The following is a 25,747-nucleotide window of genomic DNA, read 5'->3' as shown; positions in this document are numbered from 1 at the left end:
TGACCCATGTTCTACATGCTGTGTGGCTTGAATAAGTCAGGCAGAAACAGAGGCTAAAAGTTGGCAGTCAACAGCTGCACAGAAATAAGGATTTATTTTTAATTGCACTACACATAAAGTTTCCTAATTCCCAAAGGTTCAAAGTGAAACACATTACCTTATTAAAGTTGTGTTGAAAATTGCCTTGAAAAGGGCTGGAAAAGCTTAAATGTCCTAGGATGGTCAGGAGGCCATTCAAGAAAGTGAAATGCCATCAGCTACTTTTTGTGTTCTCCCATAACAAAAGTTGACAGTGTGTCCTTCTAGTTCACTTTAGCTCAAACTAAAAAAGATGCTTTCCACACAGCTACTTAAACTTGCTTTAAGATGAGAAGGAAACTTCAAAAAGAAAAGAAAAGATGCCTGGGTAGTGGTCACTTAAAAGCTTTTCCTTCCTGCACCTCAACTGCTAGTTGCTCCTGGCTGGCTGAGCAGTACCCAGCTGGGTGCTGAAGTGACCAGGGCAACAGTGGGTCACACAGTGCCCTGGAAGAAAGGTCTGTGTAAAGTTTGGATGTAGGTGTGTTTCAGTGGTGCTGCAGGCTTTGAGCAGGGGGGGAAGACCCAACCCACTACTGTAGCGTTTTATAACCAGTATCTACTTCTGCTTTGCTTCTGATAGCAGGTACTTGGCTATGAATGTGAAGTTTCTATGAGGTTTCCCTTCTATGGTATTTTATAGGTGCCAGTGTAAGTCTGGTTAACTGTGACAGATGACTGAGGATGCAGTCCTCTTCCCAAATGGTGAGATGTGTCCTGTAACATTTGCTGGCCACATTTGCCAAGGTTTGTGGGTGGTGATCACAGCTATGGGACTGCTTTTTTTTGTAAGTAATACTCTAATTCATTTAATAATGCAAATGTGGTCCCAGCAGTACAGCTTTACTGCATAATGACTAATCTCTGTCACAGCAGGATGCTGAGAGTGAGTTTCTCTAGGAAGCTGTGGGTATGCATAATGAAAAGCTATCCCTAATAAAGTCTTTTTAATCAGGAGTGTTTCTCAGATCAACTGAGTTAAATGAGTTTGCACTTTGTAAATACAAGGGTCGAAGTCTCTGACTCGGATAAAACACCATATCTACTGTGAAATTGGTGAACCTTTAAATACATTGACATCCTGGCCCTAAGAGCTAACTCTTATGCTCACATGGGTGACAGGAAAGCCCATGTCACTCTACACTGCCTCCTGTGAATGAATGCAGAGTGTGTGATACTGCTTTTCATGTATAATTTCAGTTTCCCTCTAATGACTTATGAATATAGGTCACAGCCAAGGACTCTGTGTCTGTCACTGTATTTCAAGTAGATTAAAAAAAAAAAAAAGAAAGATGTGTCAAAGATTCAAGTTTCCAGTACATTTGAAGAAAGCAGATGAGAATGGAGAGCGATACAACTTTAGGAAAGCTTCATCTAAAGTTCATATCTTATTAGATGCCAGGGAACCCAGTCTTCCATCAGAGTGTGTCTGTTGATTGCACCTCAGCAGGGAGATCCCTCTGAAAGCAAGCAGGACTTCTGAGATCTACTGTTCATAGGATCACCTGTTTAATAGAAACAGCTCTGCTTCCAGTTTGGGATTCACACAAATATGACCACTAGAAATATCTGTCCTGGGAGTCTGGGCCATTGCAATTGTTCTTATGCATTAAAAATCCCTTCAGCAACATATGTGGTGTTTTAGAGGCTATGTTTCTGCATGGATTTGCATTTGAATGTCACAGCATTATAATCAAACGTGAGACTCAGTAAGTAAAATGCCAAGTTTGCCCTTGATGGCCATCCTGAGTATCAAGGCCCATAACTTTTTATAAATACCTAAACAATAGTATTATTTGTAAAATATAGGTACAGCACAAGTCTAACAGCCTGATATTTTATTCACTGGATCACCACCAAGGAAATGAATCCATGCTTCTTAATATGACCATTGACTTGACAAGATTTTGCAGGCTTACCTCAAATTCAGGCGCATCTTTCCATTATTTGTCTTGTAAAAAGAAAGAAGGTAAGTCTGTCTTCTGCTCCAGTATGATAATCTAAATTCTCAGTACAGATAGACCCAGGAGAGTAAGATACTCTTTTTCCTTGACTGTTTCTTTGTTGACTACAGAGGTGAGAGCAGCCAGTCATAAAAATTTGGATATTATTGTGGTTAAAGTCACTTTGTAAAATAGGCTGGAAACATCTTCTTAAGTTTTTTTTTTATGCCTTTTTTTTTTCTTTTTATTTTACTACATATTTAATGTATTAAGAAAGACAAGTTCTTTTCAAAGATGCAAATAGATGTGCTGGAGTGGTTAATAATTTCTGCCTACTTCTAACATCATTTGCAAATATTGTCCCCCTAGAATTTCACACCAAACTGGTTTTGTAAAAATCTAAGCCTCTAGATTTCAACTCTTAACTTTTTATCACACACAATCTCTTTGTCAGAGGGAAAGCCCATAGCATACCCAGAGATGACATACTGACACTGCAGCTGTACTGTATAAGCACAACAGTTACTGCTCCCTGTTAAGGGTGGAAACACTCCAGTCTTCTCATGGAAATCCAGCAAATAAAATCTACTTCTTCTGTTAAAAGCAGGGGTTTGCCTTTATTTTCTGGCTATGATAATATGATCCATTTCTCCTCACATACTTGTCCAGTTAAAATTTTAATTACTACAAATCCATGTCTTGCTTCTCTGGTTTTAGAGTTTAACAAAGCAAGTCTCCACTAGGATGGGAAATGCAGGGTGATCTGTGGAAGACCCGATAAAAACATGTGTACATGTGGTGACACAAAGAGTCATAAAAGAAAAACAAAGGGTTCTGGGTTCCTTCTTCTAATACTTCATGGCAAATGTAAACCTGAGGAGTGTTTCAGAAGGCCAGATCTTTTTGCTTGAATTTTTGACCAAGTGCTCTGCACCTAAATCTCCTTCCTGTCATGCTGTGTGAGTATATATGAGAACTACAGCAATGTGTCACCTAATATGATGTTCTTCCTCTTCAAGAAAATCTGTGAGGGACTACTAAGTAAGGCTCAGAGAAAAATCATTATAGATTAAAAACCTGGGTTTTTTTAGCTTGTTGGAAAATCTGGTGTGGGATGTTCATGAGAGAAAAATATAGCTCATGAGTAGTGTTTGATTTTTTCTATTTAAGCCAAATCATTATACATTTATTTAAATGTTAAAAAAAAAATGGAAGGAGAGACAAAGAGAAATTATTTCCAGTTCCCCCATTCAAACTTTTTTCTCACTGAATAGAGCTGAGAGACTTTGAAGGGAGAATGGATTTAAAACAACTCTTTTGTGAAAGTGGTAATTGATAAACCGGTCTGATTTCACAGTCATTCTCAGGAGCTCTCTGAACAATGTCTGAAAATGAAATTGAATGTTAAGGATATTTCCTATAAGGAATCACCTCAATTTTGTCATCAGAGCTATATGGCCTAAATTAATTTGTTTGGCAAAATGTTAGCTAACATAGAGTAATTTGTAATGTTGATAATTTTGTCTTCACAAACCTACAATCCATGTAGTTTAAATTGCGACTGAAGCATAACTCAAAGGCTTTCAGCATCCCCTTCTGAGGATGCATATGAGGTGTATATGTTAAATGTCTATACTCATACAATAGATTAAATTTCATAATTAACAAGAAGCAATATGATTTGGGAAATATATTCTCTAAGGAGGGTGCACGGCAGCTTCAAAAATTATATTCCTTAACAACATGCTTAAAGACTGTCACTGTGAGCAAAAAGCCCAGATAAAGGAAGTCCTGCCTCTGCTCTTCCCTGTACAGACCAGCCCATTCACAGCATGGCCAGAACAGCCAGTGTCCCTGCGGTGGCTGATGATCACACAGTGTCTCTGGCAGGAAACCTGCCACTGAACAGGGACACTTGCCCCACTCTTGATGGGAGGGGGAGTACTCTGATTAATACTGGTGAGAGAAAAAACAGGATAAACCAAACAGCATTTGGCTGGTTGCTGAGGGATGCTCATCTTGCAAGGAGATTCTCAATTCTTATTGATGCTTTCATAAAGCTGATGTCTTTATAATGCTTCAGGAGCCTCAGAAGTTATTGGGAAAATTGCCTTGCCTCCACTTTCAGGAACTGGTAGCACTGTATTCCTTGGCTAAAAACATTTTTAATTTCTTTGTTTTCATCTCCTAGGACTGAAACAAATGCTGATTTGAGATCCTAGAGAATCAGAACCCTTAACATCTGTCATTTCTGTGGCTTGCTAGCACTGTTTACCCTTAAAACGAGGACAGGAATTTTGGAGAGAAGGCTCAGGTAGCACCAAACAAGAGCAGCAAGAAATTGTTCAAATCTGTTCTTCAAGCACCCTGTAAAGCACTAGAAGTTGTTGGTAGTAAGTGCCTTGCTGACTGCTGGCTGCAGGACTCTGAGCTCTGCCTCTGAGCAACCTGTCCGTTTTCAGCGTGGTTGCTGGGGTTTTGTCATTTGGGCTTTTTTATTTTCTCAGGATGGATTCTTTTCCAGGTTCTCTAAGATAATTTATTTTAGCTAATCTGATCTCTAAAATAGTCTGAAAAACAGTAGCCAAAGGCAGTGTAAAGAAGACAGCTCAAGCACTGTCATTCTGCTGCTGTTCAGCACAATGAGACAAGAGAGCTCTCTTGCTGGAGTGTTCACATCATTTGAAGAAGTGTTCTTGGAGCACCTTGGTCTCAAGAGATATAACTTGGCAGTTCCATTTTACCCCTAAGCTACTGTGAACTGGTACCACACCTGACCCACCTTCGTCATGGATCTCTCTACTACGGACGTGAATATTTTAAAATTGCCACTCCTCAACAAATTGAGCACAACCTGTCCCAGCTTGAATCAGGTCACAGTAATAGCATATGTTAGCTGGATGCAATATTATTCTAGGTTATAAATGAAATATACCTACTCTGGGAGATAACCCATAGCAACAACAGCTTTCAACGGGGAATGGTGTTTCCCTCTGAAATATTCCAGACTTTGTCCAGCTCTTTCAAATTGTGTTGTGAAAGCAAATAAACATTCAGATTTAAAAATACCTCTACTGTTTTACTGCCTAATTCATTTTCCCTGCAGTCTTTTTTGTTAGATATTAATTGTATACCTTGTATGGAAAGCTGTACTCTTCAGGAGAGGAAGCAATTTCCAATTACGTATTCCTCATAAGAAAAATATTAGAGTGATAATGGTTTCTATATTTAAATTGTGAAATTATTTGCATTGTGAGATTGAAAAATCCCCATAACAATGCAAAGGCAGAACATTTCCAAAGAGAAATGTTCTCTCTAGTGACCTGGCTGTGAAACTGAGGGATGATAACACTTGAGAGTTTTCTCAGGCTGAGATGTATGGAGCCTTGGTTAACTATAAGGAATAATGACAAATCTGAACACATGTACTCTCTTTCCAATTCTCTCCATGTTGCAAAAGGTTGAGTGCTTGTAGTGGGACTCTTTCCCTTTCTTATCTAGTTACACTCAAAATACTCCAGGACACAGTCTGGAACGTGTAACACTTCAGGAACTGCATTTGCCTTGTGCAGTGGGCAGTGATGGTGCTACAGGCTCAATCCCAATCACATCCCACAGTGTCTTCTGTTCTCTAGGGAACTGTTTTGGCTGCTTTATTCTTCCATTGAATGCACTGTGTTGTTTCATACAAAGATACAACATCTTTTTTGGATAGTAATATTAAAAAAACATATGTATAAAACAAAGGTATGGTATTTGGAGTTCTACAGGTTTTCCCAGCATTAATAGTAGCAGATGGTGGAAATCAATTTGCTATTAATTTACTTTCATGTCAAACACTCAATATAATTAAGCAAAGTGTCATCTAAACTCTGATTACTTACTTTCAAATTAAAATAATGTGTTAAACAGACTCCTAATTATCATGCTAATACCTGTGAAATGCTGTCTTCAGTTTCCAAGCTCCACAGTCTTTCTAGTATCAGACTTCAAAGTCTCCTGACAGGAATTATGAGTAGGAAGGTCAGCTAGGTTTGTTTAATACTATCCTTCATGTGGGAGCGCTCATTTGGGTTGTTAATTCCCTTTGCTAAATTTCACACACGCAACAAAGCACGACTATCAGTGTTATACTCGGGTACCATTTACTCCAGCTGCACATAAAAAAAAAGCAGTCTTCTCCTTGATACCAATAGAAATTACCTAAGTGCACCACAGGCATAATTAAAAACCTTAACCACAGTACATATCTGTGCTTATATTTAGGGAAAAAACCTGTTTGTGTCAGAGTTAATTAAAGCCAAATTAGAAAAACAGAAAAACAGAAAAACAAATCTAACTGAGGAAAACATCATCATGCATGCCATTTGCTTTGTAATTGTGCACATACCTAATTACCCTTCCATAGAGAAGAAACATCAGAAAGAACTCTCAAGCCCTTTTGCTTATTATCTGCTTTAGTACAACATTCTTCCTCTACAAGCTATCACATCCAAACTTGTTTTCAATGTTTTGAGCTACTCAAAATTATTATTTTTTTGTTCTTCTGGGGAAAACTCTGTTCAGTTTTTTACAGACTGACCAAGAAAATTTTTCCAGATACTCACCCAGCCTTTTTTATTCCTCTGAGTCATCTAATCCCTCCTATGTCTGCTGCTGGACTTCAAAATAAGATTATTACACGTGGTTTGCAGCCTGAAAATTGGATATAGGATTAGCCATTTTAGCTTGATCCTACCTGATAAACTCTGAAATAGTAATAGGAGAAGAAACCTTTTTCCAAGCAATAATTTTCCACATAAGAAATGTCTCTTTAGAAATATTGTTGCCTCAAGTAACAGGAAAAAATCACAATTGCTATGAGTGGGAGGGAGGATGATCTATGCAAAACTTCTTTCTCATTAAAATTTCTTGAAAAGGTTTGAAAATCAGCCTCAGCTGAAGAACAAGGAAGAAAATTAAAGAGAGGGGCAAAGATCATCAAGGCTATCATCATACTTCATTAGCAGAGAGTACGTGTGCCTTCACGGCACAGCAAAAAAGCAACCTAGAGGCAGAAGCTCTTTTCAACAAGGGGAAGAAATAAGAAGATGCCAAGTTTTAAAAAAATTAGCCATACAGGACTTTGGCCAGTCTGCCAGTGGTAGGCTGAGGACAGCCTGTGTAGATGGTACAGAAGCAGCTCTGAAAAAGTTTTCCAGAATGTCTCATACAGAGTTGATTTGCTTTTATATAAGCGGCCCCTGGGATTCCTGGCAGCCCTACATTCAAAGACAAGCAAAAGGACTTAGCTTCTAGCTTTGAGATTAAATAATTTAAGTTTTGTCATTTGCAAAGTTATAACATCAGTGAACTGTGGTAAAATTGCTGCTGGAGGATACCTAGTGTCCACCATAAAGCCTGCATATTGTAGTACACCTTATACAGGGGCACATCAGCAGATGAAGGGCTCAGAGCACATCCGGCCATCTTCAATACCTCCTTCCAGGCCTTTATAAATGATGCTCAGCAAAACAAACCAAGTTTATTTTAAACCAAACTGTACTCAGTCAAAAATAAAATGAAACCTGCAGTTCTTCAGTGCCAGGAAAATGATTCATGTAAGGACAATGCTTTTTATTAGAGATATTACCAGTAAATGTAAAAATATTTGCTGGACCCAGGAATGGGACCAAAATACCTCTCTATCAAAGCAATAGGTTTCCAGGTAGTGAAGACCAGTATCACATCTCTTACTTGCTTTTGTGTGGGAGGGCATTTGCACAAATGAATCAAAATGATCACAGTATGCAGAAGTGGAAGAGAACATTGGGGTCAAAGGTATTGCCTAAATGATAGAGAGGGAAATCAGTGACTACTTCAAATCAAATGACATTGAAAAGATAGATATGCTTTTGAGAGCTACATGTGCTTGTGCAAATTTGTGTGAAGTGTGAGAAGCTATATAAGGACTGTGATACAGTGGCCCTGCCAACCTATGAGTGGTTCTCAAAAACTGGATAAAAATACAATATATATTCTTTACCTTCACTGTTTGTCGATGAGATGGAAATGGAAACAAATGTGTGACATTGTACTTTAATTGAAAACATAACTGTACTTGCCTTGAAGGAACTCTGTTGCTTAGTAAAGCAACAGAGGAATATCACAACATCTCATGATAAAAGATGACAGTTCCATTATGCAGCTGCTGGGAAAGAAAACGGGACAGAAAGAAATAACGTCTCTGGCAGATAAGAAGCCTCCTTGTTTGCAAATATTGTGTTTTGCCTGGTTATTATATTTGCTCTATGAGATGAGGAGATTGATCAAAAAGTTCAGGCAAAACTTGTTGCAGCAACTTAGGAAATAAAACGTGCCAACCCACTCTGCACTTTGGCTGTGGGTAACAGCTCTCTAGTGCAAAGCAAAGCTGGCAGGACAGAAGTGTTGGCTCTGAAATTCCGTGCAAAGCCAGACTTCTTGAGTTGAATTCTGGCTACTGGACTTCAGATCACCTTCAGCCTTGTGGGTTCACATGGCTTCACAGTAGGGCTGGATTGATGCACTGTGGGAAGGTGGAAGGGAGAAAGGAGTTACCTTCCACTGCATTCCTCTTCCTACAGAAAGCACATGGAGATGGGAAGGATGGGCGGTGGCCTGAAATACGGACAACTGGAGCCCCAGAACTTAGAACTACAAATGACCAAACTCAGATTTGCAGGATCATCAATAATCAATAATTTTCATGCACTGAAGCATGGTCTGAATCAATATTTGCTCAGACATAAAAAAATTTCATTGTCTGGAATAAATTATTGTCTGTGAAGAAGGAAAAATGTGAACTCTCTTTATAGAAGCATAATAATTTAAATCTCTACATAGGGTTGGGGCATGGGAAATAATACACCATGGGGAGAAATGGGGATTATAGAAGAAGAAGGTTTGAAGAAAAGGTCATGGTCAAGGTTTTATTCAGTGTCTTGCCTTTTGAAATTCTGTATGAAATTTAAAAATATTTATAAGCATACACAGTTTTATTGAAAGGATTTAAGGAGAAAAGAGGTTTGGGGAAAAAAAATGGGCAAGAGAATTTGAAGGAATGTGTGATCAGAGAAGACATGTCACATGTAACAGGGAACAGACAGGGCAAGACATGAGGATTTCAGTGGGATAATGTGATGAGTGAGAACAACTCATGTCCATGCCAGCTGGGACTCATCATCTTTGCAAGGTAGGTCACCTCTGTTTTACAATGCTTAACTTGGATTTGGAACCCAAAGATATGAAAACTTTAAATTTCTTTAATCTTCCTGTCATATGACTCAAAAGACACTTTATCAGATACCTTCTTGTCAAATGAGACATAAATCAATGGAACCATCGCAAAATGTAAACTCTAAACCAGATTATCCCAGGCTCCAATGCTCAAGAAAATTTTTGAGCTTTAATACGATTCTTTTTTATGGTTATTATACATATAAATACTAAATTATTGCCATATTATTCAGTTCTGTTGTTTAATATATTTCATAACTGTGTATAATATTTAGTTTACCACTAATCTTATTTATAATTCAGTCTTACTCAGAAAGAAGCACATGACTTAGCAAAACAACAGCTAACCTATTTAAGACTCTTAGACACAAAAAATAATTTCTAAAGTTTTGAAATGACAAAATATATACAGGCTAAAAGCAGAAGGATGTCCATGTACTGAAAATTAAAATATTCATGCAATAATGTGCTTGTAAGAATCAAGTAAGGACTTAAAGTAACTTTAAAGAAAGGAAAGAAAAGGAACTACTCTATGAGAAAATATTCGAACAAACCAATAGACTGTTCATACAAACAGCATCCTTAAAAATGTAGGCTGAGGTTTTCACTTGGAAGTGAACAGTGATGTGAAATAATGGTAAAACCCCTATTAGTCATCTTTGTTTATCAGAGCTTCTTCAAACATATTGTCAAATTGCATCTGATGATCTCTTTTGAAAAAAAGGTATAGTTCTGGACAAATAGAAATAAAAAAATGTGGAATAATAGAGATGCAGAAAATAGAATACCCCTACCTTCCCCCCCCGTATTTTACAAAGATGCATGAAAATGAGTTATTTTTAATTTTTTAATTTCTGGAAAGATTTGGATGCAATTATCTTTAATAAAATAGGGAAGGTACATCCTGTTTCCATGTCATAAAAACAAAACCAAAAAAAAAAAGCAGAAAGGGAAAAATCTGCCTAAGAGGCTGCTGATCCATTTTTTTCAGTTTCATGAACACCCACCTAAAATTTATTCAATTTGTTTTTCAACTGCTGCCCTGAAGATGGTAGAATAAATTTCCAACATTCGTGAAAGGTTTTTTTGTAGCGTACTGGGGCTACAATAAATGGATTCGTGTCATAGCTTACAGGGCATATTGAACACTAACTAAAGTAAAGAATAAAATGCCATTTTCTTTATCACAGTTCAGAAGCAAACCTTAAGAAGATGCAACCAATCAAAGATTTGCTCCAAGAGAGGTATAACAATTTCTATCAGCCTGGGGCAACTCCTGTAATGCTTCCTATGTCTAGGGAGAGATTAGATTTATTCTAGGAGTTCTTGGAATCTCTGGGAGTGTTCAAGGACAAGTTGGATAGGGCTCTGAGCAACTTGGTCTAGTTGTCCCTGCCCATGGCAGGGAGGTCGGAACAAGATTATCTTCAAGGTCCCTTCCAGCCCAAGCCATTCTATGATTCTATGATTGAACTAAGGAAAACAAAATTTTCCTGAGAAAGAAGGAAAACATATTCTCTTCACAGATCTCAGGAGAAAAAAAGGCTCATGTTTTATAAAAAAAGATCGTGTTTAAAACATTTTCTTAGCATTTTATAGAACATTGACATCTTTTATTCAGTACAAGAAAATCTGTGTTTACTTCCCAACAGATGTTACATATTCAAAAGGGGATCAGAAAATATTGTTTAGATATAAATTTTTATACAGAAGGTTACAAATATACGAGAGAGAGATCATGACTCTTACATATCCCAAAGCTAGTTACTATTACGCCATAATTTTTTTTATTCACATTGATGCCTTTTATCAGGAATTTGGAAAAGACTGTGATAACAATTCCATTGGTATACATCTGTAAAAATAGGAAAGAATTATTAGAGATTATGTAATTCAAATATGACCATAATAAGCCGGCTCTGTGGTTTTAGACCTTACCTGCTAATACTTTAGTCAGTTTTGTACTGTATTATAAAATAAGAATGTTGTGTTTATTATAATTTAATCATTCCTTGTACTAAAAACCCCATAAAGATGACTAAGGTTTGATGCAGTTGGATGCAGGCTGTAATAAAGTCCAAGTAAATAACACCTTTTATTTTTGTTTTTTTGGCTCCAATGTGAAGGCACCTTTCACAGTTTTCGCCAAGGCTAAAGGTTTGTCCTTTCTTTGCCATCCTTAATATTACCCTGGTGTTCAAAACATAGAACAGTCCTCAGGGTAACACCACCACTTGCAGTCTGTTACAGAACCCCCCCGGGGCTTGTGCTTTTCCCTGATACTCACCTGAGCTTGTCCTGCTGCAGTGACCTTAGGCTCACTGCAGGCTTAGGGAGGGAGGACTCCCTTGCTAGAGACCTGTGGTGGAAAAACATCTCATTAAGAATAAAGTTTTGCCATCTGTCACATGCCTCACCTGAGAGCTGAATCAAAATGCCTTGGCTTCCCCAGATCATGAGCACTTCCAAGCCAGGTAATGACTAATGACAGTCAGGAAAAAAAAGCCAAGGAAAAGGCCATTAAAACCAGAATAATTTAAAGCCAGTCTCACAAAGTTCTAAACAAAAAGCAGAGAAGTGTGCAAGTAGAAGTCATCTCAGCAGCTCCCCTTTGCCTTGCTTGCTTGCTGTATGTTTTTGGGTGACTTGGTAGCATTAAGCACATGAACAGTCTGGGGATGATGCGCAGCTCCTCAGCTTGGTTTAGCTGCTTTCTGCATGAGACACGTATGCAACTCTTCAGTGCAGATCTCTCAACTTCTATAGCACTTTTTTTGTTTTTAAGGGATATGTCATAGTATGAGAAATATAAGTGTAGTGCAAACACACTGAGGTGGGTGACAGAATCTTTCAGCCCCCTGTACCTGAACTTTATGCCATTTCATGGGCATGTCAAAGTCTTTCTATGGCCTGGCTCTCAGGGCTCTGAGATGGGAAGTGAGCCAGTGGTGCAGAGGGGTGATGGGCTTAGAGGGCAGGGTTACACCTGCAGTGGGGAAAAGGCAGAGAAGGTTGTTCTGCACTGGGGAGGGAATGAGGTGAAGGGGGAAAGGGATGGAGCAGGGCTTCTTATGGATATCAACAAGAAAGGTTAGAAAACAAACAACTTCATAAAATGGCAGGTTTTGTACAATAAGAAAAGAAGAGGAATATATATACAGTGAGTACATTTTATATCCCTTCAGCTGCTGAGCACTCTTGTGCTCATGCAGCATCAGATGGAGCCAGATGGATTTCCCCGAGGAATTCCACGCAGAGCAGATCCTGTCCATGAAGAGACATTCTCCCATGCTCCCGTTTTGATTCTCTGAGCTAATATAGGATTTTCTCACAAGAAAACTCTGTTCCCAAAGGATGCTCACAGAACTTTTTGCTGCATGGTTAGATACAGGCAAGGCCACATAGGAGGCAAAGCTGCTGGTATGGTGTGGGAGATGCCTGCAGGCAGCTCTGACTGTAATGAAGGTGAGGTGACCCTGGAGGCAGAGGAGCTGTGCAGCCTGGCACAGCCCAGGGACCCTGCTAGGCAGGCAGCCCAGCACCCACCTGCACCTGCTTGGGGTTACAGTGACAGTGCTTGGGGTCACAGAGAAATATGATCACACAGAATAGTCTGAGTTGGGAGGGACCAGAAGGATCATGGAATCCAGCTCTTAAGTGAATGGCCCATATGGGGATCAGTGACCTTGGTGTTATTAGCATCATGCTCCAAACAACTGAGCTAATCACTCACTCCTCCACGGGCAGCCCTCTCCCAGGAAGAAAAGCTGTGCTCCACCCCCTGATCCACATAAAAGTCACCTTTCTCAACCGCTTGGTAAGTTACAGATTATCTGAGCAGGCTGTCTAGCTAACAGACAGTCTTTCAACAGCTTGGAAGGTTATCTCCATCCCAAAGACACCAGTGCAGCTCAGGGTGGTGTGGGGTGGCTCCCACATAGGGCTGCTCACACTTATGAATGGGCTGGTCAAGCCCTATGTACAAGGCCCAGTAGAGCAGGGATGTTGAGGATTGCCAGCACCTTGAACACAATGCATTCTGCAAAACACTCAGTGAAGAAGTTAAGGCAACAGGGAAGTGAATAGGAGAGGGAAAAGGATATGAAAAGGAAAAGAAAAGCTTCTAGAAGGCAATGACAGAATAGGAAAAGTATCATAGAATACCTCAATTTGGAAGGGACCCATAAAGATCGTTGTGTCCAATTCCCTGCTCTTCTCATGACTAACTAAAATTACACCATATAATTAAGAGCATCATCCAGATACTTCTTGAACTCTGACAGGCGTGAAGCCATGACCACTTCCCCGGGGGAGCCTGTTCCAGTGACCAATCACCATTGCAGTGAAGAATCTGAACTTCCCCTGACGCAGCTTCATTCCATTTTCTCATGTCCTATTGCTGGTCACCAGAGAGAGAAGCTCAGCACCTCCTCCTCCCCTGCCCTCCTCGAGGAGGCTGTAGACTGCAATGAGGCCACCCCTCAGCCTTCTCTTCTCAAAATTGAACAAACCAAGTGACCCCAGCCACCCCTTGTAGTCTTGCCCTCAAGACCTTTAGACAGCTTGGTTGCCTTCTCTGGACATACTCCAATAGTCTGATATCCTTCTTACACTGTAGTGCCCAAATTGCACCCAGTATTCAAGGTAAGGTTGCACCAGTGCAGAGCAGAGCAGGATAACCATCTCCCTCAACTGGCTGGAGATGCTGTGCATGATGCACCCAAAGATGCGGCTGGCCCAGGGCACATTGCTGACTCATATCCAAATTGCCATCCATCAATCAAGTCAAAATTCCCAGATCTCTTTCTCCAACCTGTTTTCCCCACAATTTGTATGTATAACCAGGAGGATGTAGCTCTCCATGTCTTGGACTGTAGGGAAAGCCTGGCAAAAGCAAAGTTTTGCAATTCCTGATTACATGGATGATGGACTTTTTGGATGGAAGAAATGGAAGAACTGGTGAAGGAACTATGAGGCATGTTGCAATTTACCCTGACAATATTCCTTGGTGAAATGAGAATTTTTCATGCACTCAAAATGAGGTAAAAATTTACTCTAGCCTGGTGTAAGTTTGGTTTTGTTGACAATTAATGCAGCATGAAAGGTAAGCATCTACTCTCTGTTACTACTGCTGAGTGTGCAGAAGTTTGATTCTCATGAGTGAATTTCAGTGTGCACTGCATGCTTTTGGTAGATGCCCCTTCTGCCTGGTTCTTTCATGCAAAGCTATTTGCAGAATGTTCTGTAAGGCTCACTGGTGCAGAGATTGCTTTTGCCCTGATTCTCTAGACATGCCTGCTTCAGTATTTTACTTCTTTAAATGGTTCTATTTCTGACTGGAAATGTAGACAAAATACCTTGCCTCAAAACACTTTAGCGTGTGAGAGTTAAAAATAATGTGCTTGGAAATGCCAGCTTGAGCTGTATGTTGTACATGTTTTTCTAAATGGTTAAGATGATGCAGCTTTTTATATTTTCATATTTCATGTTCTTTCTGTTTCATGGTGTTTTTCTTATGCAAACTCATTTTCATTTTTCTTATTTTATACAGTGAGTTAATTTTAAGTATCAAAATACTAACTCGATGTTCAAAGTGTATGTTTTTTAGAATTATTATGCAGAAGAAGGAGGCTGAACTCCAGCTTTAGGTGCAAAGCAGATCTCACTACCTTAAATCTGAAGAGGTATTAGAAGTTCATATTCAGTACACTGCAATTGCCTAATCTGGTATACTTTAACTGATTTATCAGTGGGATATTTTTTCCTCATGTTCACTCAATCAATATTTTTCCCTTCTAAATTTCTTTACCATCAACTATTATTCAGTCTCATACCCCTGTAGGAAATACCTTTCTTGTTAACAATGTTTTCTTAATGCTAGTGTGGTATGAAGTCTTCCTCTGAGGCACTTAAGCTGAGCCACAGCAAACAGAAAGCACATTTCCCCCTTTCAAAATATTTTTTATTTCTTCTCTGTGGCTTGTGGCATCTGACTGTCCTGCTGTGGGTGACACGGGAAAAACAACACAGTCACCTGTGATGCCAACTCCAACTTGGCACCGTTGACTTTGTGGCGGGACAGGTTCAAACCTTTCCTTCTCACAACTTCATTTATAACGTGTGGTAAAGCAGTTCATCAAATTCTCTAGAGAAGTTGTTGTCTACTACAGAAACTTTGTGCACAAATATACACCAATAGTGAAAAAATAAGAAAAGAAACACGACCCCTCCACCCCCCCATTTTAAAAAGGAAACTGTATTTCCACAAAAATGAGAGAGTTTTTCATTATCTTTCCTAGAGAGGAAGTTTCACCCAACGCAAGCAGGTTGCTATATGAGCATAGGATATGCTGTGTCATGTTCCTCTTTTCTCTGCAGCTGTGAGACTCAGCAGACATTTGTCTTTAAGAACTTAGCATTGGGAATGGGGATTTCCTCACACAAACTTTTAATGCTGTTTGTACTTCCCCCGAGCTGAAACCCTCAGCAGCTTCAGACCTGCAGGATAGAAGGTTATTAATTTTCCTACCTGTGCTCACCAAGTTACTGGGAGTGAGACAGTAACAAAGAGCAGGGAGGTGTGGCATTTTCATACAGATAAAAAAGGTTGCCGGCTCCCCGAGTCGGTAACCAGACCTCTGATTCAGCACCTCATCAAATACTGGGAATCTGATTGCTGAAGGCTTTGGATCAGGCATATCCTTCTGAAGATAATGTAACTTGTACAAAACCCCTTCATGATCAAACCCATTTTAAATATATATGCAGTGGATGAGGCTGCATGTATAAATATGTGTGTGTACAAATAAACCACCAAATGGTATTAACTCAACATGTTAGGTTTGGGGTTTTTAAATGAGCATTGAAACATGCATCAGGAGATTATTACAAAATTTATTTTTGGGTTTGGGAGATATTATTCTATGGTGTGAAACAATATCCTATACAAGTCCTACAAGAACTGCTGCTAATACAGAATTTAAGTGTAAAATATTATTTTAATTATTACAGCTGGCATTTCCACGTACTTTTGTGTGTGTGTGCATGTGTGTTTGTACACGTACACCCTCTGGAATGAATGCCCATTATCATGTCTCTTTTTAGAGCTTCTGTTTCAAAAACATAATGCATAATCAGTTTGATTATGTGACAAGCTGTTTCATCCTTTTTCTCTGTTTTTTTTTTCCCAAGTAATTTTCTAGGTCATGTTTGTGTTAGGTCTTCCTTTAAAAAAAAGAATATCGGAGAGATTTTATGTGCAATTTCTTTCAGCCAGCAATTACAGTCATTGTTTGGAGAACTAATTTTGAATTATATTTCTAAATAATTAGGGGTTTTTTTTCTTTAGAAAATCAGAAATCCATTTAGGCAGAGGGGATTTAAGCTATTCATAGAATACTTAAAATACAGCCTTCAAGAAAAATGGAAATAGCTATAGTTAAGATTTGTTCAGTTCAACTTCTTTCACCAACATCATTCAACTTTCAGTCTTTAGTGAGATGAATTAAAGGAGAAATTGTTTCTAAAATTGTACTTTAAACACTTTAAATTAAATCTATTCAAGTAACAATATCTGCTTTTCTATCTTGAGAAAAGTATTTGGAAAGGATGCCCCAGGCTTACATTATAGTCAAGATACACTAGAAATATTAACTTTTATTGAATGGAGGACCCACAATTCCAGAGTTGTTCCAGTGGCAGTTAAAAACAGTCTGATGCTGAATTTTAATGGACTCAATTATTAGCTTTGGGAATGACACTTCTCCTTGGTCATCCCTTCTGGCAGCAAATCTGGTAGGTGCACACTCAAGGGAAGGAAATCCTAGCAAACCCACAAATTAGTATTCCTCATGCAGTGGAATGCCTTCCAGCACAGATCCCACAGCTGTCAAAAAGAAAGAGGCTGGATCTGTTTTCAAGATATCAAAAGCAATGGAGTTGTTCCCAGCTGTTGTACAGGGTATCCTCTGTGAAGGTGGGAAGTTATTTAACCTCTTTATGGTTTTGGACGCTATTGTTCAATATCTATTTTCACAGTACTGCAGTTCTGATCCCTCAGATGAAACCTCGGCACAATGGATCAGAAGTGTCTCAGGGCTGGAATCTGATTTCCAAGTTTTGAATGCTCTCAATCCAAGCCAGATGCAAAGGATGCTGTGGATAGTTTGCCACTCTCATGAATGCTATTCTGTTTTCCACAAAGGGTATTTTGCCCCTAAAGATATATGGTGATTGAGAGATTTAGGGTTGTTCAGCCTGGAGAAGAGAAGTCTCTGGGGACATCTTGGAGCAGCCTTACAGTACCTAAAGTGGGTGGAAACTACAGAAAATAGGGGAGGGACTATTTATCAAGGAATGTAGTGATAGGAAGAGGGGGAATGGCTTCAAACTGAAAGAGAGCAGGCTTAAGTTAGGTATTAGGAAGAAATTCTTTACTGTGATGGTGCTAAGGCACTGAAACAGGTTGCCCAGAGAAGCTGTGGATGCCCTATTCCTGGAAGTATTTAAATCCAGGTTGGATGGGGCCCTGAGCCACACAGTCTAGTGGAAGGTGTCCTTGCCCATGGCAGGGTGTTGAAAGTAGGTGATTTTTAAAGTCCTTTCCAACCCAAGCTGTTCTATGAGTCTGTGATTTTATTATGAATTCTGATCTAGGGAGAAATTCACCCTAGGAAATGAATATAATAATACCCCTCTGCCTAAGTGTTATCTTATAAACAACTCATAAATTTTTTTCTGAGACATTCAGGTGCTGTGGCAGTAGAAGTTACATAAAAAAAAAAGAAAAGAAAAAAGAAGGCTGTTAGGAAAAAGATAATTCTGTGCTGTACAGAAAAGACTACTGTACAACAAATTAAACCTAGGGCCCTGATATAACTAATGAGAAGAAATTAAAATAGTGAATAACTGTCTCATTCACCAGGTACTACTCAGCCAGGTTGCTACTGGAGGCAAACAGCAGTAAAAATAGCAAACAGTAATTTGTATATGAGGCAATTTCATTAGGGGTTACTTCAAAAGCATATATACAATGAAGACACATAAAGACAAGCTAAGTTCAACAACTTACAAGAAAAACAAGGCCCCCAACCATTGAATATTGGCTTTGCTCATTTAACAACTTTTGAACTTCTGTAGAATTAACCTACATATAATTAAACTGTAAACCTAACATGTGATTGCTGCTGTTCATAGTATCATGTAGAATGACTCCTGTATATTAACACATTCCTGCACATCAGGATTTCACCCAACAAAAGAAAGCATTGAAGTTTGATTTAACATATTTGCAACATTATTATATTTTCATCTCAATGTTTAGACATAGTTAGATAAGTATATTAAACACTAAATGTAACTTTTTGATTTGTGTTGTATTTTCTCCGTCTCTCTTACAAAGTTCTAGGCATAACTGAGTTGGGTGGGGAGCACATGAAGAGCACTAAGGCATCTCTGCCTGCAAAACCTCACTTGTAGACCATCAAAATTACTACTACTATACAATATCACTACACAAAATTACTATTTTGCTACTAAATTACTATTGAACAGAAGTTTTTCCAATGCCTAACTAACTGGCAAATTTATTTCAACCTCAAGAAAACTTTTGTTCAAGTAGTATCTCCCTTATCAGAGTTTGCTGATGTACCTCCATTGGCAGAACCAAACTGGGACACATAAAAGATATGAACAAAACTATGGAGTGACTTTGTCTGCTTAGGCTCCATAACAACCATCTCTATGTTCAATGAACAACTCTTCCTGTGTCTCAAAAATTACATCAAAGAGGGGGCGTGGGGGGAAGAGGAAGATTATTTTTACATTTATTTCTGAAAAATAAAGAAGTTATTTTCTGGGAGCATGAAGGAAAACAAGGACAGATGTGATGACCCACTCTTAAGGGGAAGGAAGCACCAACTTCTCTGGGCCACTACAAGAGATTTTAATTCCATGAGGACATTAGCTGTGAATGAAGACTGGCAGTTGGTGACAAGTCCAGAGTATGTCCTTTTCTGTCCTTGTAACATCACTGACCATCACATTATTTCATTATAAAGAATGTGTTCCTAAAAGGAATATTTTTTCTGTTGTAATTATTCAATATTCTAAACTTCCCATACAATATCCTCCAGATATTTCAGTTTTCAAGAGAAGAACCTGTAACATCAGAATTCACAAAAAAACTTTCTTGGGTTTGACCAAAGGCTCAGGGTCTTGTTTGAATGAGGGCTTGGTCAGACATAATACCTACAAAAAGTAAAAAACTAGGCTCATCTGGGCTGATCATCTGGGCTGATCTGTCCTGACATAAATCCAGCCTCCCATGCTTTTTTAGCCATGGATGGTGCTGCTACAGCATTCCTCATGGCACTTTTAAGTCCATATTCTGTGTTGATTCATCCCAGTTCTCTTGGTGTTGGACTGTTTTAGGGTGGCACAGGGGTGACAGTGGCAGACCTTTTTTTGGAGAAAAGAGGCAATCACTGTCAATACTTGGCACTAGCAGCCCTCCACAATGTGCTATCTCAAATTGGCTGGGAAACAGACATCCCTGAGGTGTGCAAAGACCAGCCTCACAAAACCCTGCAGCACTGGGCCATGGTGCCCTTGCACCGGCATGACACACCCCTAATCTCTGCAACACAAGCAGCATCCCAGGTCTTCCTGTTTACAGGACAGCAAAAGAGCAGGTTATCTATCAGTTGAGTTAACTTTTTGTGTCACAGAGGAGTCTCTCACCCAACCTATCTTGTAAAAGCCTACACTCATGCCTACAATCACAGCCAGAGCCAGCTTTGTTCCCACAGCAACAGACGCAACTCCTATAACATGACCCAGCTTTTTGGCAGTGCCCGATCTCCTTCTGCCGGAGCCCTGACTCCAGCCCTGGCAAGGCCTGCTGAGAAGGGGTTGCTGTGCAACCTGACTGCTGCGCAGCCATCCTTGGCAGCTCAAGACAGCACTCCTCAGTTAAGGCATGCTTTGATGACTGGATCCATGCATTTTTCTGCAAGGAGTCATTTGTTCCCCTAGCAGCTAGCGTTTCTGGCTGTATCTTGTGTGTGATCAGGCACAGCTTCCTTCCTCTCATACCCACTGGAAAAAAACTGTGCCTATCTGCAGTGTTTTTGTGTCAGGTTGCAGTGCTGCCAACAGCCAGGATTCAAGAACACACGGGAAGATAAAGGCCTGGCAGGAGAGGTTTAGGGCCCAAAATGTTCCACGTGCTATGCAGAGTGTTTCCTCTGGATACCTGCTTGCTTTTTGCTGCTGTTTCTTCCTGCCCCCACCTCCTGCTCCATTCCCTGCATAGCCCCATTAAAGCCAGCTTCTCCTTCCAGCCCAGACTTTCCAGCTTTTTGGTTCAGTTTCAATTATTTCAGGATATCCTAGGTGTGATTTGGGGACAGGAAGCATATCTCTGTTTCTTTCCCTTTCCACGCTTTCATTGCAGAGCTCTCCATTTATACTTCAGCCTGGTTTCTGCTCCGGGGCCTTCTGCATGTGTCGGGCAGCGCGTTTGGAGGCAGAGTGGATGTCTTGAAGCTCCTGCTGAGACTCCTATTCAGCTTGTGGGGCAGCTGTTTGCATCTGTGGCTACTGGAAATTGGCAAAATCCTTGGACTCGTGAATCCAAGTGGCTGATACAATTTGAGCACATCTATACAGTGTAATACTCTGTAGTGACCCCTTTTCTCAAGGCCAGTGTCCATGCAAGTAAAACTAGAATACTACTGCAGTATTTTTTTTTTCTCTTGATTTGATTTTAATTTCTTGTGCAGGAAGGGCAATAAATAGATCAAAAAATGAAAAAATAAAAATGTAACCGATGGAATTCACTAATCGCTCTGTTCTCATCTTTTTTTTTCCCTGAAAAGCAGAGGTATTCAAACATATTCAGATCAAGCCACTGAGCTGGGCCATTGCTCAGTTGCAAATTCTCATGCTTTCCATGACAGTAATTTTAAGACATCAAATACTGTAGTATTAAATACATCCCGACATCAGAGAGTGAATTTAAGCATGACTCCTTATCAGGAGGTGGCTTCACAGGGGATGGAAACAGCCCAGGAATGGGTAACAGCGACATGATCTCTGATACTCAGCTCTCTCTAGCTCAGGTGGAATCCACTTGGTGAAGGGTCCAGAGGGTAAATCTTATGGGGAATGGCTGAGGGAGCTGGGGTTGTTTAGCCTGGAGAAAGGGAGGCTCAGGGGGGACTTTATCGATCTCTACAACCACCTGAAAGGAGGCTGTGGCCAGGTGGGGGTCGGTTTCTTCTCCCAGGTAACAAGTGACAGGATGAGAGGGCACGGCCTTAAGCTGCGCCAGGGGGCATTTAGGTTGGACACTAGGAGGACGTTTTTCACAGAAACCAACAAACAGAAGACTTTTAAACTTTTTAAACCCTTGAGGTCTCGGCAAAAGCTGCAATAAGGATAAAAACGCCCACTTCGCACCGAAACACCCCGCACCAGCCCGCGCCGCTCCGCCCGCGGCCCCCGCGCCCCGCCCCCCTCAGGCCCCGCCCCGCGCGGGGTCGTTGCCACGGGAGCCGCGCGGGGTCGCGCACGCGGCGGCGGCGAAGATGGCGGCGCCCGTGTCGCTCTGTCACATCGCCTGCTGCGCCAACCGGGCGGGCGGCGGCGCCGTGGCCTGGGGCCGCGGCGGCCTCCTCGCCTTCGGCAGCTGCTACGACGTCGTCCTCTACGACCCGACGGTGAGCTAATGCGCTGTGGGGTGGGGCCGGGACCGAGACCAGTCCCAGTCCCTCACACTCGGTGCTGTCTGTCTGTCCCGCAGGTGAGGCGGGCGGTCGCCGCCCTCCGCGGCCACGCCGGCAGAGTGAACTGCGTGCGCTGGGTCCGCCGGCGGGACCGCGGTGAGTAGCGCGGCCTTGGACCCCCCCGTCCCCTCGGGTGTGCGATGCCGCGGTGGGGCCGGGGCCGGTTCCCCTCGGGCCGCGGGCGCTGCTGCCCTTGCAGGGGAGAGGAGTCGGAGGAGGGTCGGTAACAGCGGGGCTGGGCTGTACACTGAAGGAAATAGGGGGCTGCGTGCTTGCAGTGCATCCTCTCGCCTTAAGCTCAGCTTCCCAGTAGGGATTTTCACAGAAACAATTGGTTTGGAAAATATCTCCGAGATCACCGAGTTCCACCTATGACCCAACACCACCGTGTCAACCAGACCATGGCACTAAGTGCGACGTCCAGTCTTCCCTTAAATACTTCCGGAGATGATGACACCACCACGTCCCTGGGCGGCCCATTCCAGTGTCTGATCACCCTTGCTGTGAAGAAATTTTCCTTGATGTCCAATCTCAACCTCCTCTGGTGTAGCTTAAGACTGTATTCTCGCATCCTTGCTACCTGGGAGAGGAGTCTGACCCACACCTGGCCACAGCCTCCTTTCAGGTGGTTGCAGGGAGCAATAAGGTCCCCCTGATCCTCCTCTTCTCCAGGCTAAACACTCCCAGCTCCCTCAGCCGCTCCTCATAAGACGTGTGTCTAGACCCTTATCAGTTCTATTGCCCATCTCTGGACCTGCTCCAGCATGTCGATGCCCTTCCTGAACTGAGGGGCTCAGAACTGGACATAGTACTCGAGGTGTGGCCTCATTTTGACAGGTGGGTCTGTAGGAATGTGACCTGCCGAACCCAGGTGAGCTGCCTGGTCAGTGAGGGGATCTCTGCTCCTGGCCCCACAGCCAAGGGCACCGCAGGAGGATGTTTGCCTGGGGCTGCAGCAGCTCGCACAGGTCGATGGCTTGTGCTGCTTGTTCTGCCACCAATCTCTTCAGGAAGGTTTGGAGGTTTGTGTGTTTTGACTTTGTAAACTGATCTGCGATGTCTTTTGAGCAATCTCTGAGTATAAAGCTCTTAAGTTGCATAGAGGTCATGTGCTCTGAAAAAAAGAATCTTTAGATAGATAGAAATGTCTGAGACCCTTGTGAGGCTTTTGCTGGGTAGTAATTCCAGGATTTAACATTGCTTGGTGCAGACTGTTAATAGGCACATATTTGTGCCCTGAGGCCTTTATGGAAACTCACTGAAAAAGAGAAATGGGGCCGTTGATTAGACTGTTAATGTAATGTGCTGGTTGCTTTTTTTGAGAAGTACTGAGGTGCAAACATTAGTTTTTAATAGTGATATAAACTGCCATCCTTTCAACTGGTTGCACTAAAACATATTCTTCTTAAAAATGATTAAAAGAAGTTATTTTCAGGGAACTTGAGAATTAAATTTTCTTGTGAAGCTTTGAATTCTGTTTGTTTAGATTTCTCTTGATTTATTTTCCTATGTTCCAAAAAGACCAAACGAAAACCCAAAAGATTAATCTACACTGTTGGATTTGAGAGTCTTTTGGAAAGGTATTTTTACCACTTTCATACAGAACTTTAAATAGTCCTAGGAATTTTCTCTTTATGTTTTCTTGGGGAGTGTCTTTGCTCTTAACCTGTTCTGCACAGTGCAACTCCTATTAACTATACTTTATTTTGGTGGAGGCTTTGGTTACCAGTGATACTTTGTGAGTAGTAACCAGCAGACCTGCTTATGTTGCCGTTACAAAGTTAAGTGTACACTAAATTAACCAAAACATATTTTTTAGCTTCTGAAACAGAGTTAATTTCTGGTGGATCTGACAAACAACTTATTCTTTGGGAATGGAACGATACAGTAACATGGAATAATCAGGTGAGCAGGAGTAACCTCTTTTCAAATCTCCTTCTTCAGTAGTTTCTTACATATCACAAATTATCTGTTTTGTCTATATTTCTGATTCACACTATTTGTTTCACTTTGACTGTTTTTGTTTTTTTTTTTTTTTTTTTAATTGAACCCCGTATGTATATCCTTGAAATTGTTGGTGTGTTGCTGTGTTTTACTATAAGTAAAATCTTTAGTTCACCTTTTTCAAATCAGCATTGGTAAAGAAATTACCCAATCAGTCATTGAGTGGATTTGTTTAGGTGTCTGAAGGACCCTGTTTGTCTGTTCTTGACTCATCAGCTTTCTGATCTCACGTGGCAGTTTTCTTTAAACCACCTTAAAGCCTTCAAACCATGAGGCCCATTCTGAGTTGGCATTTTCTGTACCCCCTTCTTCCTTGTTTCCTTATATCCACTTCTAGTGATTTCCGGTCAATCTGTGCAACAGTGTGGGGTTTGTATATAGTTAGTCTTACCGGAATATATACAAGTTGGGGTAGATGTTTAACAAAAATGAAGGTAAAAAAATCTGTGCAACAATTTAATGTTGTCAGACAAATGGATAAATAAGGAGACATGCTAATTTATTATTTGTACCATAAAATGTAAGGCAAAAGATGCAATATTTTGTGAAAGAGCCTTCAGTGTGACCTGAAATTTAGATTAAAACCACTCTTAATTTTTTATCTAACTTTTAAAGTCTTGCTTATTAGGCACTGGATTGTGAATGGCTGTGTAGGTAACCCATTTCATCATCTGTCTCAAAGTAGATTATTAGTCTTGGCATTTTAAAATGCATGAGAATGCATAGTAGGGGGAAATGAACCTACTTGGATGGGGGAAGGTTCTCAGATATAAGTTATTTCTGATCCTGATCCATTGTAACTGTTCATGCATTTATTTAAGATAACATACAGACTTCTTAGTAAACTTTTTCTGCTGATGTGGTGCACAGCCATGTGGCAATAATTTCAAAAGAATGTGGCTAAATTTGCATATTTTAATGGCAGCTCTAGACTAGTGTAAATCTTAAAAACAAAGTTCTATATTGAACCAATGAAAAATTCTTACTGGGGCCTACCAGGCTGTATTTTGGAAAGAGATGTCAAACATGTCTATGATAAAATTTGGTTAAGTGCTGGATAACTTCTGATTGCAAAATTAAAAGCTTCTCATTTTGATCTTTGTGTATATAAGGAACAGATTGCATATTGAATCACCTGTATTCATGAAGTCTAAATTTAGCAGTGTTGTTTTTCATGTTGCCATTTTGAAGGAGTAAAAAGCTATTTTGACTTGTGAGAACACGCTAAGCATTGCTGCTAGTGCTGCTGTAGCTGCTGCTTATTCCATTGTGTTCTCTGCTCTCTCTATCTCCTTCACTAAGGGTCTCCAGACTTTTGTGAGATGTTCCTTAGGGTGAGGGACAAGAGAAGGAGAAAAAGGAAAGAAAACTGCTCTTGCTAACTTCTATACTGTTCCATCTTTCCTCAAGGAATTGTGAGGTTTGTATAGTGTACATGGCAACATTTAATTCTGTTCAGCTTTGAGCAAAATCTTACCATGTTAATATTCATTACTGCTGTATCCCTTCTCTGGGTTTCCTGGAATATGCCATAGTTTAAGCATAGCTTGGCAGACCCTCTGCCATTGCAGGTATAGAACTCATTTTCAATATTATTTTATTTCCTAAAATGACTTTAAAAGTTCTTGCACAAAAGTTACTGGAATTTAAAACTTTGTAAAATTTTCTCATGTGTTC

The 25,747-nt window shown here is 40.5% G+C and overlaps 1 protein-coding gene across 2 annotated transcripts in view; it reads left to right on the top strand.

The window, feature by feature from the left end:
* Nucleotides 1-21,847: 21,847 nt before the first annotated feature.
* ELP2 (elongator acetyltransferase complex subunit 2) overlaps nucleotides 21,848-25,747 on the top strand; it is a 39,754-nt gene continuing 35,854 nt past the window's right edge. The window contains exons 1-3 of one of the 2 annotated variants that reach the window (XM_069004231.1): nucleotides 21,848-22,000; nucleotides 22,084-22,162; nucleotides 23,886-23,971. In XM_069004231.1, the coding sequence (XP_068860332.1) occupies nucleotides 21,869-22,000; nucleotides 22,084-22,162; nucleotides 23,886-23,971 (297 nt within the window). In that variant the 5' untranslated portion in view covers nucleotides 21,848-21,868. The remainder of the gene's footprint in view (nucleotides 22,001-22,083; nucleotides 22,163-23,885; nucleotides 23,972-25,747) is intronic. The other variant, XM_069004230.1, reaches the window with a different exon arrangement.

The sequence above is a fragment of the Aphelocoma coerulescens genome, chromosome 2 (assembly GCF_041296385.1).
Source record: "Aphelocoma coerulescens isolate FSJ_1873_10779 chromosome 2, UR_Acoe_1.0, whole genome shotgun sequence".
Classification (NCBI taxonomy): domain Eukaryota; kingdom Metazoa; phylum Chordata; class Aves; order Passeriformes; family Corvidae; genus Aphelocoma; species Aphelocoma coerulescens.
This window is presented reverse-complemented; position numbering and strand designations above follow the sequence as displayed.